Below are 15,122 nucleotides of genomic sequence, written 5' to 3' on the forward strand. Positions count from 1 at the left end.
ACCCATCGGAGGTTTTGCATTAGTGGCCCGGAGCCTTGCAGCAGCAGCGGCAGCAGCAGCAGCAGCAGCAGCAACACAGCTGGTGCAGGCTGAGCTATAAATAGCTCCACTGCAACAGGAGCCATTATTAGAGGCGAGGCTTGAAGTGGATGTTGGCTAATAATTAATATCCATTACAGTGTCCACTTTATAGGCCATAGGGAAAGTTGCTCACAACTGTAATGGTTAACAGGGCCAGACTGCATTATGTTTGAAAAAGAAAATTGTTAGGCAGCGAACTGCTGATGTGAGTAAAGCTGAGTGTGGGTGAGTTTGACAGAAAGGAAAGCAGAGAGGAGTGCAGATGGTGGAGAGGGGAGGAAGACAAAATCAGAGTAGGCACAATGAAACTGGAAACTATGGTGTTTGTTGATCGATGTCCTCGTCGGACTGACGCGTCCATGCCTTATAGATTAGTTAACTCCATTTCAATTTCAAAAAAGTTTTTATTTAAAAAAAAATTCAAAATGAAGTAATTCTGGTGAAACGTCAAATATACACTGCAAAGGGACTAGATATCAGGTTACAGTAAAAATAAGTTAAGAAAATGTGAAAAGAATTAGTAATAAAAATATAACACAAATGAAAGAAAGAGACTTGGTTACAATTTAAAATTGTTGGGGTTTTTTGGACTAAAAGGTTCACGGTTATTATGAAACCACACAGTTTGGTTTCTCATTATAAACTGAATTCTTAAGAGAGTGCAGCAGATGCTCTGAAAATTCCAGTCTAAACATCCTTCTTCTTCTTCGTCCAAACCACTGTAATCTTGCTTCTCTAACTTCTGAACACAGAATAATCTGAAAAGTGTGCGTGTTTTGGGGAGCTCTGTCCAAATACAGCGCTCCTACCGAAACATCACGGTGATGAGCTTTAACAACATGTTGCAGGGACGTCATCTCCACCTCGGGGAAGAGGAGCTGTACTCGTGGTGTAGAGCAGCTGCTGCTGTGAGCAAACAGCTCGAATGGAAAAGCTTCTCTATTCTACTCTTGTGGCACTCTATCGTCTCCTAAGTCAATTAGCTTGCTGAGGGTTGTGAGTTAATGGCTTCTGTTCACTGACAAACACCAGACAGATGCGACTTTTAACCAAATAGACCACAGCATGAGCTTTCAAAATAAGGCGGAAATACAGAACTCATATTTATGGTCACTCTCTGGCAGTCGACTCAATCACTGCTGCTCACATAAATCTCTAGAAGTAGTTCAGGGAAAAGCATGTTCGCTCCACTTAGAGGAGCTGTTACCGGCCAAAGAGCCATCCATGGGAGTAATCGCTAATTTACATACAATAATACGACTGGAGGCAACAAAATGCGGCTGCACCAGCAGCACCCGCAGCACAACGTGGCCGTACATTCTTGCAGTATATCAGTGCAGCAGATAAGCCAGGTGTTGGGACTAATTCATATTCCCAGCTGTTTTATTTATTTAGTTTCCTTCCTGGCTCTCAGCCCGTTTCCACGCTCTCTCCCTCTCTCTGTTGATGTGAGCTGAAATAACCTTTATAAAGACATACCCTCAGGCTGCCAGGTGTGAAAAGCAACTTGTCCAGTGCTGGTTTACTAAGATTATGCTGTAGGAGTGTAGTGTATGCTACAGAGGTTATAATGTTTAATAGAATACCCTGTGCAATCTCTGCTGTGCAGGATGTACTGTCAGAGTCTGGTTCCACACATCTACTCTTACTGCCAGGCAGTGCATTTTTATTTGTATTTATGGAAACTATAATGAATATTAAATATATATATATATATGTATGTATTGTTTATGTATTGTTTATGTATATTTCTAACACCTCATTGGGCCACACCAGGAACCAAAGCCTGGTCTTAATAAGGCTTTTGGAAGTAAGTGATGTATTTTTACCAGAAATACTGCAGGAGGTGTGTGTGTGTGCGTGCTGCAGTGTGTGTGTGTGTGTGTGCGTGTGTTTGTGCAGATAACATACGCTTTCTCAAGGCAGGCCTCTCTGGACATGTTCTGTACCAAGAGGTTTGATGCCAGGTTAAACAGCTCTTCTGCCCATTCCTGCAGTAAACAGAAGAGACAATACACACATGCACACACACATTAATCCACAGTGTCTGAATGCAATCCAATCCATTGCTGGTAATAACTGAGGGCTGGAAAGTGTCTGCTGCCATACGGGAGCAAATTGTGAAGTCTGTTGGCATCAGAGGAGGGATCCATTTTTGTAAAGCAAAATTGAAAATTCTGTCAAAAAAAATCAACAGGTTTTAAGGCTTGTTATATCGGATTTTAATATTTAGAGTAGCTTGGTTGTGACCTGAAACACATCCACAAACATGTCCATATGTCTGGACCTAAACTGCAGATATGAAACAGCTTTTGCCTCAGATCATTTTGATTTGTGCCCTTGTTTCACCTTCGCCGTCTCCTCCTGAAAAGCCATGAAGTTCAGGTAGGTGATGTTGACCATGTCCGTGCCGCTCACCACCGTCAGCATCCTGTTCTCCATCTTTCCCACCAGGGTGCTGACATCCAGCAGCTCACGCAGCTTGGCCTCCTGTACAATGACAGAACAACAACACGTCAAGGACACGTCCGACTCATCCGTCTTCACAACGCAATGTGACATTTGGCAAAAAAACTGCATCTGAACAAAGAGATTTATACGAAAACTCCATCAGTGGAGAAGCAAATGACACAAAACAGACCAGTGGAAACACACAACCCGTGTTTTTCCCCAGGAAGTTGGATACAGTACTGTGGTGTGTCAAAGTATTTCTGCCTGACAGCTACCACCATTCTCTGCACTCTTTGAACTGGAACAAAACCTGTCAGGGCTTCAGAGTTTACACTTCACCTAACACTAATTTGTGTGATTAATGGGAGGTCAACTGTCTGCAGCGCAGGACGGTGATGTGATGTGTCACGATTCATATTAGAGCAGTTTTAAACATCACTGAATTACAGTGGTGCTTAAACAGACAGAGGTTTAACTAGGTGAAGGAAAATCCTGCTCTGTTCATGTGTTAACGCTACAGCTGCCAAACCCTTCAATGTTTGAATCTAATTAATCACAACATAGCTGTAAATTAATCCTGATTAATAATAGGTGTCATAATTAAGCACGATTAATCATGACAAATCCAGATAAATTAAAATGTCAAACAGTGACCAAAATAAAATTAATATTTTGGTCACTGTTTTTTTTTTTAAATGTTTGACTAATCCAAATGATTAGTCAAAATTGAATTGATTATTAATATAGGGAAAACTATATTTCATGGATTTTAGTAATTACCCTACTGGTGGGACAAAGACATGACAGGTGGGATGTGACAGGATTAAAATAGTGATGGCACACGTGCACTTTTATTTTCTCTTTTTGAACTTTTTGTTAATTGATGTTATTGATTTTGAGTCATAAAAAAAGTTCAATAAGTTTGAAATGAAGTTTTTCAAGATTTGTGCGACAGGCGCACCACTGGATTATTAAACATTCAATACAAATTCAGCTGAACTGTGGAATTTTGATAAAGCAATCTTCATTGCATATCATAAAAACAACCCCTTTAATTGTCACTGGATTCAAGTAGCTAAAAATAACAAATGTTCCTCCTTCAAGTCAACACAAAAAACAAAGAATCCCCACCCAGAGAGCCACAGAGCAGTCCACAAACAGAGGAACTCAGAAAAAAAAAGTGTATTCAGGCGAAGTATTCTTCTGAGGCACACTAAAGTAAACTCATTTTAGCAAATATACATTTACGGAGCTCATCTGTGGTGCAATCCAAATAAAAAACAAACGACAATGCCTCAGAGGTGCAGCAGAGGAATAACAATGATCTCTTTCCTCTCCTTCGCAGCCCAGTGTGTTGGAGCCTCTGACTTAATTAACAAAAAAAAAAAAACCCTGTAAAAGGGTTTTGCTGTGAAAGCAAATGAGCTCCCTCCAATTTAACCAATCAAACAAAAAGCATTGTGTCTTGTGTCAGCGGATAAATGTCCTCTACATGTCCCTTCCATTAGCCAATCAGCTCAGCGGCACCCGTTATTATCAGGTTGAACTTTTCCGAGGCAACACACCCTCCCTGTTACTACACATCTTTGACGTGAACATGTGAGTACTTAGTGAAGAAGTGGATTTTGTAGTTTTGTAAAAGAACATTACTGGTTTAAAGCTCATTAGGTTTTAACCCTTGGGCAGTGTATTTCGGGGATGAACGAATTCTCCGGGGACAATGCAAATCCCTTTCTTAGTTTAAAGACACACAGAGTGCAGATTAGATTAATTGGTCAATTTCACCCAACCGTAGTCGAGAGTGTCAATGGCAATTTGTCCAAGTACACTGTTGATGGATTGGCCAATCGTCCAAGGTCTACACTGCTACTGTTCGTAGTATGTCCAGCTCCTCTCGGACCCCTGACAGGACAGCTCTGTGAAGATGAATGGATGGGTCCTGGGCTTGACCACCAATCATTTAGATACAAAGTGCAAACTCCTAGGAATCCATCACTGTCCACTTATCATCCCGAATGTCACGGGCTGCTTCAATCATAGCAGAAAAAGCCACGTTTAATTTGCTTACACAGACAACACTAACAGTAACCTGTGGAGGCAGCCTTGTGGCAGACAAGGTGAGGGTGAGGTGCACACTTTTAATGTCAGCACAATTTGAATTCCTTTTGGATGCCACCTACGCTATTAGCGTAACAACTCAGCTGCTTGTAAGCACTGAGAGAACGGCTAAACCAGGAGGGAGCTGCAGGCACTGAGGCTGTGAGTAAACCGGAGAAACAGCAACATATCAGCAGCTATGCTGGGAAAAAATCTCAGAAGAAGGATGGACAAGAGGAAAGGAAGGGAGGTAGTTTAAAAACAGTGAAAAGACTGAGTAGAGAATAGAGAAAGGGGGCCCCAGCCATGTGAGGGAAATGTAATTTGTGTTGGTGCATTGTGGGAACTGGCGGAGGCATGCCTGAGTTCCCAGTTACCACCAACACGGGAGATGAAGAGCCGGGAAACTGGAAAATGGGCTTTTGTTTGGAGAGTTCAGTGATATAACGCCGGAGCCTCGGCAGGAAATGATGGTCTCAATTGTATCTTTTGATATTCACCAGCTCAGATCAACAAAGCCAAGGTTTATACACTGACATTTACGCAGATTTTTCTTTCTTTTTTTAAACTCTGCATGTCTTCAGTGTATTTTGAGCTCACAGATGTCAGCAATTACCATGGTCACAGGTGTCACACTGGTCTGCTGCAGCACAGACACCATCACGCCATATTTTCTCAGTTCAGAAAATATTTGCATACATGCAATCTATTTGATAATACTCAAAAAAATCTCCCTTTATTTAAAAATGATTCCCTTTTTTTCCTGAAGGGACAGGGAGCCTTAGATAAAGAGTTTCATCATTGAAAACATCCACTGAAGAAATGCTATAATAATATTACTATAAATAAAGATTTGAAGGAAAAAAACTTTTTGTTTGGATACATTATTTTTACTCTTTGGTAACAATAGGGTAAATACACAATATTATGAAATGCACTTTTTTATGTTGTTTAATTCATTAATTTATTTTAAATGCTTATAGTTTCCTTTGTTTGGCTTTTCTGCTTTTAGTATTTTAAAATGAATATTTAATTTCTTTGTGAAGCTCAATTTAGGAATTGCACAAACAATCTAACATATCTATCTGCTATCTGTCCTGCAAATGGCAACAAACACAAAATCCAAATAAAATGTAGATTCTATAAAATGAATCATATTTAATGAAATAGCACTTTCTGCAAAATACTGAAGTGAATGTTCAATTCTCAGTAAATTCTTCCAGGAAATGAGTTTATCAGAATTTGTCAAGGTGCAGCGGTGTCCCAGTGTGGAGGGTCCTTCAGGTCACTTCATATTCAGCTGGAGCCGAGTCCGAGCCAATTCACTGACTTCCTCTTCCTGCCTCACAGCTTGTCACAAGACTCTATCCGTCACCAGCCATGCACTTAAACTGTGTCACACTCTACTGGCCGCAGTGAAATGGTTCTGTTTGCCCAAAGGGAAATCAGCCAGAGCTGGGACTTTAAACCCTGCAGCAGGATTAGATTACAAATTCACACTGAATCACAAGCACCCGCCTCAAATCGGGACACACACTTTTGTAATAACGTATGTTACAATAAAGCAAACATGTATTTAGCCATAATAACCAGAAATAATACTGTACACCTGGTCAAGTCTGTGCCAAGGCTTCACTTATTTTGATAAGAAATGTGTGTGAAAACTGGAGTCATAAACCGCACATAAAACAAAACTACTTCTACTAAAAAGTTATATTTATGATCCAGCTGCAGCACTACTGTGCACTGTTTTATTGTTTGAAATGGCACCTCAAAAATGACCTCCAGCCAGGTTCCTAATAAACAAATTTGCTGCATTTTACCCTGGTGCTAATCAAATTTTCCTCCAAATAGGATCACAGTTGACTTAATTTCCAATAAATAAGACCAGAAAATAATGAAACAATTTCTTATACAGACATGTGTTTGCAATAGGTGCTAATCTTGCAAAGAAATACATCAATTATTTAGGTAAAGTGTACCAACTGATGTTGCATTTACTTCCCCCCAGATCTAATAATTCTCAAAAGATTTACACTTCAGCATGCAGTGTAAAAAAGGTTTTTCAGCGACAGCTGCACTTCAGTTGACCCTGTCCCTTGATGCACTACACACGCCACACTACATACACATCATCTGTGTGATTTAAATAAGCACACAAGAAGAGGAATAGAGGAAATATCTGAATAGTTTTATAGCTTTTTCACTGCATTGTACCGAATATAGACTTCAGGTTTTTGCGGGAAGGGAACGTTTTCTTTGTGAGAAGCTTCAACACTGCAGAGCAGCACTGCAGATGACGAGCCCGGCACAGATTCTCCTGCTGCTGGCTAGCCTTGTTAACTAACAGAGCAGGAAGATGCTGCTGGTGTGGCAGTAAAAAGCATGAGGTATTAGTCAATAATAATGGGATAATAAACTGAGGGTGATGTGCTTATTCTGCAATACAATAATACAATGTGTCATTTACATGAGCTCTGAATATCTGTGTGAAAGGACCGGCCGATCATCACCGCCTTTTCTGTCATTTACATTCATCTGGTTTCATTATTAGCGTAGATGTGTGTGTGTACTTGTGCATTCATGGGTGCGTACTGTATGTCCAGTACTGTACTGTTATATGCGCCTTCTTGCCTGTCGGCCAGCATAACTCACAGGAAGAGCACAGCATCTCTGCCTACAGTAAAGCCAATAGGAGACGACTCCCTCTTCTGGTGATGCAGTCATTTATTTAAGAGGGTCACGCTACATCAGCAGAGCATGTTTAAAACATTAGCCACATCATGAGTTACACCGACAGAAAGCGCTGCAACACTGATCCCATTAGAAGCAGGAGCCCCATCTTTCGAACCGAGCTCAAGCTGTTTCCTGCAAATGGCCTTCTTAATCATCCCTCGTGCATGCATGCACACACGGAGTTACACGGAGCAGAAAAGCAACAAGGCTTAATTCTTTAAGCATACATACATGTCCCGGAAGCTGCAGTCTGAACATGCACATCGCACAACAAAGGGCGCTAGGCCTGTTTTCACTATTTATATGCATAATTATTTTATCAGTAGAAAATGATATATTATTAAAAATTTAGTGGCTTTTAGTAGGACATTTACTTAGATGTTAATATGTATGTTGTGTATATATGCTTAGATGGCCGCCAAGGGTCAGGGATATGTGTTTCTTCTCTGACCAGTGGGAGGACACTGTACCTGTGACGGACTCCTGGAATATAAGGACAGTCTGTAATCCAGATCCGTCCGTGTTTCTTTTTTAGTTTTGGTTAAAGAATAAAACTGAGTGGGCTAATAAACATAAAAGCACACAAAACGTTGGCAAAGATCAAATCACTGACTTTCTCTTGAAATTATTTAAAAAGATGGAGCCCCCCCACACACACACACGCACACACACACACCTACACATTCCCAGTGGAAATAACAGTTGCATACTACGCCCTCACTGCTACATCGAGCGTTTCTGTTACTGAGGGACATGGTGCAGTTCAGCTAGAAAGTTTTTTCCGCTGATCAAACAGATCGTTTGATCGACAGAAGCAACTTTCAATTTAAGGGCAGGAGAACTGTCTGCTGCTGAAACTCCTACACACACTTTCACAAGTTCAGTTTCCTTAGCTCGGAAGCTGCCGTCTGGGTAAATCTATATCTCGTGCTAAACCGCATACACTGTGGCGTTTATTGCAGTCATTCCTCACTACTGTGCTGCGAGAGATTAATAGGTGAAAAAAATATCCAATTTCAACATCTGATTCCTGGGATTTATTTACTGCAAATAATGAGAGCTATATTAGCCCTGCTCACATTTTTAACAACAAAACTAGCTTTTCAAGCATGACTGCCATACAAACTAAAAAAAGAAAGAGTCAGAGCTGTTGAAGATGAGCCTTGTGTGCTTCAATGTTTCACCAAATTGAAAATATGTGGTATAATTTACTTGCCTAAATTCACATATTTCTTTGAGAATTTACAGAACCCCCATGTTTGCTTCTTCTATTATTCTGCCATGTGGTCATAATTTATTTGAACATCCCAGTGTCAGTAGATGTTGACCACCAGTTTCATGAAGCGGATATTTTGCCCCCAAGGACAGGAGTAAAAGGTCAGCGTAGCCTTAGTCAGCTGTCAAGAGATGCATCACTGATCATAGTACGGAACCCAGAGCGCACAAATGAGCTCGGGGCGTGGATTCCCTGCAATCCTCAACCACGAGGTGTTTGTGACTGTCATGTAAAAACAATAACCTTCTTTGTTACTAAAAAGCATAATTTCAACGCTTTTTCTTTGATAAAGGCCTTAGACTTCTTTGGCTTTTTTCTATTATTTCATTGAACCTGTTTGATCCGTCAGTGAAAAGGGCATGGGGGCTGCAGAGCGTTAGCTCATCATTATCTCTCCACTGGAACACATTTGGCAGCAGCGATGTGTTGCTGGCGCACATGCATTAAGGCACAGGTTCAGAAAATGTGTGGGTGGAGGCTGGAGGCTCATATGGACTTAATGTTCCTTCATTCCTTCATCTCCCCAATAGGGGCATTTCATTAACATGAAGCAGTCAGACATGAAAAGACAGATGGAGCCGTAGCTAGAGGAAGAAGATCACATCATTTCCAAAATGCCAGCACTTGTGTCTAGGCAAGAAGGAAATTCTCACCCATTCCTAATAATTGTATGACAAATAGTAGCAGTAAGTACCAGGGAGCTTAAAAGGAAAATGAAAAATGTGTTCATTAGAAGAACATTGTTCCCATTTTATCAATTCCAATCACAAGCCAAAACTTAATTACTACGATCATTTTTCTTACAGCTCCGTCTTGCTTCTCCAGCCTGGCTAAGGACTTCTGTCAAATTTTAATTTTGCCACTAGGGTCTGTGGATGCAGAAACTTCAGACAGAAAAAATAATGTCAAGATTCATTTCACAGAAGCTTTCAAAATGTCATCAAATGCTTAATTATGCTGTTTTTACTTCTCTGCACTTTCCTGTATCTCCATAATATGCAGCCACCATTATATAAAGTATATATTTTTGATGATTATTTATGACCTTTAATGTGAATGTTTGATGTAAATCTAAATCCCCAAACAAGCGCGGTCCGTTCTGTTAGAGTTTAGGAGTAAATAAAGCTGTAAACTGACAGCTGGTGACAGATGCGTTCACAGCCCGAGCCAGAAAATGTCAAAAAGTCTAATTTAATCTGCCACGTGGCATATATAAACTCCGGAGGCCGCCGTGTCGTCTGGAAGGAACACATTCTTTATTAAAAACATAAAGGAACAGTTGACAGAGTTTGACTGGGGATTGCAGCCTCCCTGGATAACCACATCGTTTGATTGAACTGTCATCCATGGTCCACAAAGGAGTTCTCATCATCCTGACGTTTTGCTCAGCAGCTCTTTTTCACTAACTCATCTCCTGAGCCGGAGTAAATGTCCTCATGTGTGTTTGTGTGTCTCTCTGAATGTTTGTGTGAACTTTTCGAGCCAAAACATCTCTTTGACATTCCTTAACTTTTAAACAATCTCTGCCAAAAGGCAGGGTTTACTTGTTTATTGGTCAGAGAGTAAAAAAAATAAAGTCTTCTCATGAGAATACTGCTAAAAATACACAGAACATTTTTACTTTCATTTCATTATGAGAAATTTGATTTACAACAGCACTGAGATTCTTATGGGTGGCAGAAGGATAGGACTTCCCATCGGCCATGCAAAGGAGGATTTTTTTTTCCTGGTCATTGAATTTTATGGCAAATTATTACACCAAACCATCACTTACCCCGAACACCTGGACATGCCACCAGAGAATACACCATTATTTGAAAATTAATGACCGAAAACAGATTCTTGCAGCAGGTGCCTAGGTAACAGAAGGATTAGCTGACCTGGAAAGATAAAAACTGTTGGACATGATTTTAAAGGAACCTGTGAGCTTCAATGTCAGGACGTGAAGACCAGTCATAGTTGACAAACCGTGTCTTTTCCCTAGTGTCTCTGCACCTTGATCAGTGTTAATGGAACATTTCCACAGACGACAGCACGTGAGACAAGGTCATTATTTGCAGCAGCTGTAGTTAAAATTAAAATAGAGATGAAAAAGGAAAAAAACAAAGTAGCGGACAGTTCACGCTGCATGTGAAGTCAAGTCAAACCCGAGGCACGGACAGGAGGGAGCTGACCTCACGTACACACTTCAGAGGCAGGAAAATAATCAAGTGCAGTGACTCACCGGCGCAGCTCTCCTCATTACATCAAATGCCCAACGAAAGTGGGGACACGGTGGCTCACAAATCAAAAAGCTGCGCTGGCAAACAAATCAAACACAGCTCACTGGGACGGAATAAGAGAACAGCATATGGGCAGTGTAATAAAATGATACAGAATGAACGCTGGCATATGTTCCCAAAATTGAAATACTTAACTTAATTTAACTTAATTCTCTAATGTCTGGTATAAAACCTTAGACTTGGCTTAAATTTCTGCAAATAAAAGTACTTTTAACCCCACACTCCCCCTCGGCCAGGTATTCTGGTCATCTCTCAGCATACTCTCTAAAAATAACTTCTGTGAATTTGTGAGGTGGATGAACCCAATTTCTGTTGAAGCTGTCCCTCGAGTGGCAATTCTTCAGGGGTGCTATTAAAAAAGCTCCAGGGAACCTGGAAATGGCAGATACAAAACAACTTGCAACACGGCTGAAACACTCATTTGCCAAAGACAGACTTCTGAAAATGCAAGGGAAAGATTTAACATATTCCCTAACAGGCATCATCAAAACAGGCATCGGTACGTAGGACACAGCCACACGTGGGCGTCACACTTCCACGTGCACACTGGCATCTGAGGAGGCACAGATGCATTCACTCGCACACAAAGGCTTGTAAACAAAGCGGGAGCAAAAATAGACTCAGAACAACAAAAACGCCAAAGAATGGAGGAACAAGAATCCACCTTTTCAATGCACATTAGGCAAACTGCTAAATACTGCACGTGTCTGCTGAGGTTTCTAACTGTGTTTTATTATTCTGGAGTTGGAAACCAGGTTTCAGTACCACAAGTAAATCAGATGTAATCAGTAACACTTACAGTAAAGCCATAAAAAATAAAAAAAATAACAATAATAACAAGCAGGTTGGAAACAAAGGCTGGCTGTCAACGCAGGGGGAAATATGCAGCAATGAGTCATTCTTTAAAAGCAAGAATAGCACAAGGTTGAATACCTTTGCTAATGTATCTGTAGGTAATAATGTCGTACAAATATTCACAGATGAAAGCAGAAACTGCTGCTGAATGTCAATGACCTTCAAACCCTCAGGCAGTATTTTATTGAAAGCCTCCATGCAGCCATGATGGACACAGCCTCACAGCTTTGTGACTGCTGTGTGGAATCACTTTCACAGAACACCATCCACCACTGTATTCAAAATATTTTCTGAAATTGTGTCTGTAGCAAGTAGGAAGGCTTGCCGAGATGTTTTTGTGCAGAAAAGAGACCTGACTCCAGTCCAGAAATGGACCTTTCTAGGAATTATTTTTAGCAGCACAATACCAGGTCTGTTTTTTTGCACAATAAAAAAAAACCAGTAAAGTTTCCTTTAATTCCTTTCATTGTTTGCCCTTTTCACGGTCCCTGCTGTTTCCAAGATGAACTCAGACCTCTTTCACGTTCCATTTCTCTGTTAAAACCAACTCCTCCTGAAGGCAGAGTGAAGACCATGCTGTTAGAGAAAAAAGGGTCACTTCCAGCCTTCAGTCAACCCTCAGGAACCCCCGCTCAGGCCTTCCAACAGCCAGGAGCCTCATGGAGAGAGGCCCCCACAGGGGAGGTATCCACAACAGGGTCCAGGGGTAAATAATTTATAGAAGTCCCTGTTGGTACAGTGCATTCAGGCTGTGAATGCTGGTGCTCTGTGGAAGCAGCACACGTCCTGGCCCTCTGGCTGTTTCCATGTCTGCTGTCTGAGTCTCCTCTCTCACTGTGATTTACTGTTATTTACTGGGGTCATTACTGCATCGTCACGCTCAGGAACACACTGATGATGAACACATTTTTTTAATTACAAATTTCTATTAAAACTTTGTTTCAGTAAGACTGAGCACGTAATGCAACAATATATTTACTTTATTATCTTCACATGCAATATACAGTGTGCTATTATTAATAGGGCCACTCCACTGACATTGCTATAGTAGTGTATTTTACTCTTTAAATGCCAGGAGGTTTTATAATTGTATTATTATTATTATTATTATTATTATTATTATTATTATTATTATTATTATTATTATTATTATTTCAGCTGTATATCACTGCATATATTTTTTTTCACCTGACATGGATCAGTAGACCAATTTCCTTGATAATAATAAAACATTACGTTTTATGAATGAAAAAAAAAAAAGAAAATCCACACACAAATCTTGTTTTTCCCTGTGTGAGATTTCGACAGAATTATAACAGAAGAAATTATGTTTTCTTGTGTGAGAACATGTAGAAAAGGAAGGATTTGTCATAAACTATCCCATTACGACAAAGTTGTTAATCACCATCCGGCTCGTGGAGTAAAATATTTACTCCATGGCATCATCTGATGCATAAACAGGGCTAATTGGGTCTCCAAGTCCCTGTGCAAATATGTAAGGATTTTTGTTAAGCGTCATGCAGTGATAATTGTGATTTATCCTGCGACTTTAGTCATCGTTTAGCCTTTTGCCACCATTAGCTTCGCTGTGGCATCAACACATCCTGCTGTTCCAACATCCCCGGACCATCTGCCAGGCCAGATCATGCCAGGCACTAACCAAACAACCCACCAACCAAACCAGCCTCCTCCCACATCCCATTTGGTAGTAATCTCACGATAGAAGTCCAAATATTGAAACCAGTCTTTAGATATTTGTCATTTAAGGCTGACGTTTACACTGCCTGTTATCTGGGGGACGGATCATCGCTGGAAAGATGGCCGACACCACAGCGTTAATGAGACGCAGGAGAGAAATTAACATTTGCTGTGCAGTTAACCTCCATATCTGATGGGCTTTGCTTCTTTGGCCCATTTGTAATAAAAGATTATTATCAGTCCACTATTGATGCGCACCAGGCCACGGACACCGCTGCCAATTTTAATTAGAAAGCTCGGATTTCAGGTGACAGAGCGGGAGATGTGTCTAGACGAAATGGCTCATCATCTGTTAATAGAAAAATAAATCAATAGAAATGGTTATCACTAAAACCTCTGACTTGTATTTCTTCACTATTGGATCATGGGAATAAGTATGAAATTAAACAGAAAAAAAAGCACTAGGATTTTTATGTCAAATCACGGCTGATTTCCTATGTCAGACTCCTCTGTTGAAAGGAAATAAAACCAATTAAAGTACAATTTCTTCTGGTCACTGCTGTGTTTGCCAAAACCTGCCGTCAGTACGTAGGTGGAACATGAACAACTCCAGATTTGCAAAAGCTCATCATAGAAGTTTTGCAGGATTAAGAGCTCATTAGTACTGTAGTATATGGTGTTCCAGCGTATACACTGTACTACAGTAACACAACCAACAGTCTGAGAGACAGTCAGACTAAGATCTAATGACTGTTTATCATATGAACCTCAAGTAAAGCACCAGCATACCTTAACAGTTGGTTACCATAGATACAAGGAGAACTTCAACACACTCGGCTATGTACTGCCAGCCTGAATAAAGTGAGTGAATTTGGTCTAATATTTTCAAAAAAAATAAAATAAACTGCTTTTTGTCGGCAGGTGGTTTCACAGAATTACCTGCTTTTTCTAGTGCCTCCTTACTGCACTTACTCTGCAGGAGAAATTGTTGGAGAAGGCTGTGTGCTTTGACGAGCAGCAGCGTCAGACTCTTCCTTTACTAACCTTCTGAAATGTACTATTGAAAGCCAATTAAATCTTTGGCACGGATTGATCGTGTGCTTGGAAGGGACTGTTACAGCGAGGCAGAAAGGTCACCTGTCGCTTTCTGCTGTGCGCTTGGAAATGGTCCTTTAAATAAACTCATACACACACCCGCAGAGCAACCCAGTGTTTAATGAATCCACTCGTCAGACCTTTTTGATTAGTGCTGTTAAGGACTGATATATGTGACCAAAGTGGCAATTAAGAGAATCCCCAGTTGCTCTCTCATCTCGTTTCCTTCACAATGTGTTGGCCATAAACTTTTTAATGAACGAACAAATGATAAGGTGTAAGAAAAAAGAGAAAAATATATATATATATATATATATACATATATATTTATGTTTACAGGCGTTTCCTGAACCGTTGAACTTGATGAAGTGGTGAAGTGGTGTCTGGGGCTTACACTTCATTAGAGCAACATCTATTTGATTTGGGACAATTTGTTAAGCAGTGAAAACCAGACAATCTTCCAATGATCCAAACATTACATTTCAGTCATTTTTCCAGAACTACGAGGACATTTCTTCCCAAACTGCCCCCAGTGGAGCCTAACATCTCCC

The 15,122-nt window shown here is 40.5% G+C and overlaps 1 protein-coding gene across 1 annotated transcript in view; it reads right to left on the minus strand.

Moving 5' to 3' along the window:
• LOC103381058 (1-phosphatidylinositol 4,5-bisphosphate phosphodiesterase beta-1) overlaps positions 1-15,122 on the minus strand; it is a 79,265-nt gene that overhangs the window by 33,506 nt on the left and 30,637 nt on the right. The window contains exons 4-5 of the mRNA XM_008313236.3: positions 2,431-2,571; positions 1,993-2,072 (exon numbers count right to left, since the gene is read on the minus strand). Of these exons, the coding sequence (XP_008311458.1) occupies positions 1,993-2,072; positions 2,431-2,571 (221 nt within the window). The remainder of the gene's footprint in view (positions 1-1,992; positions 2,073-2,430; positions 2,572-15,122) is intronic.

The sequence above is a fragment of the Cynoglossus semilaevis genome, chromosome 7 (assembly GCF_000523025.1).
Source record: "Cynoglossus semilaevis isolate Cse_v1.0 chromosome 7, Cse_v1.0, whole genome shotgun sequence".
Lineage (NCBI taxonomy): Eukaryota > Metazoa > Chordata > Actinopteri > Pleuronectiformes > Cynoglossidae > Cynoglossus > Cynoglossus semilaevis.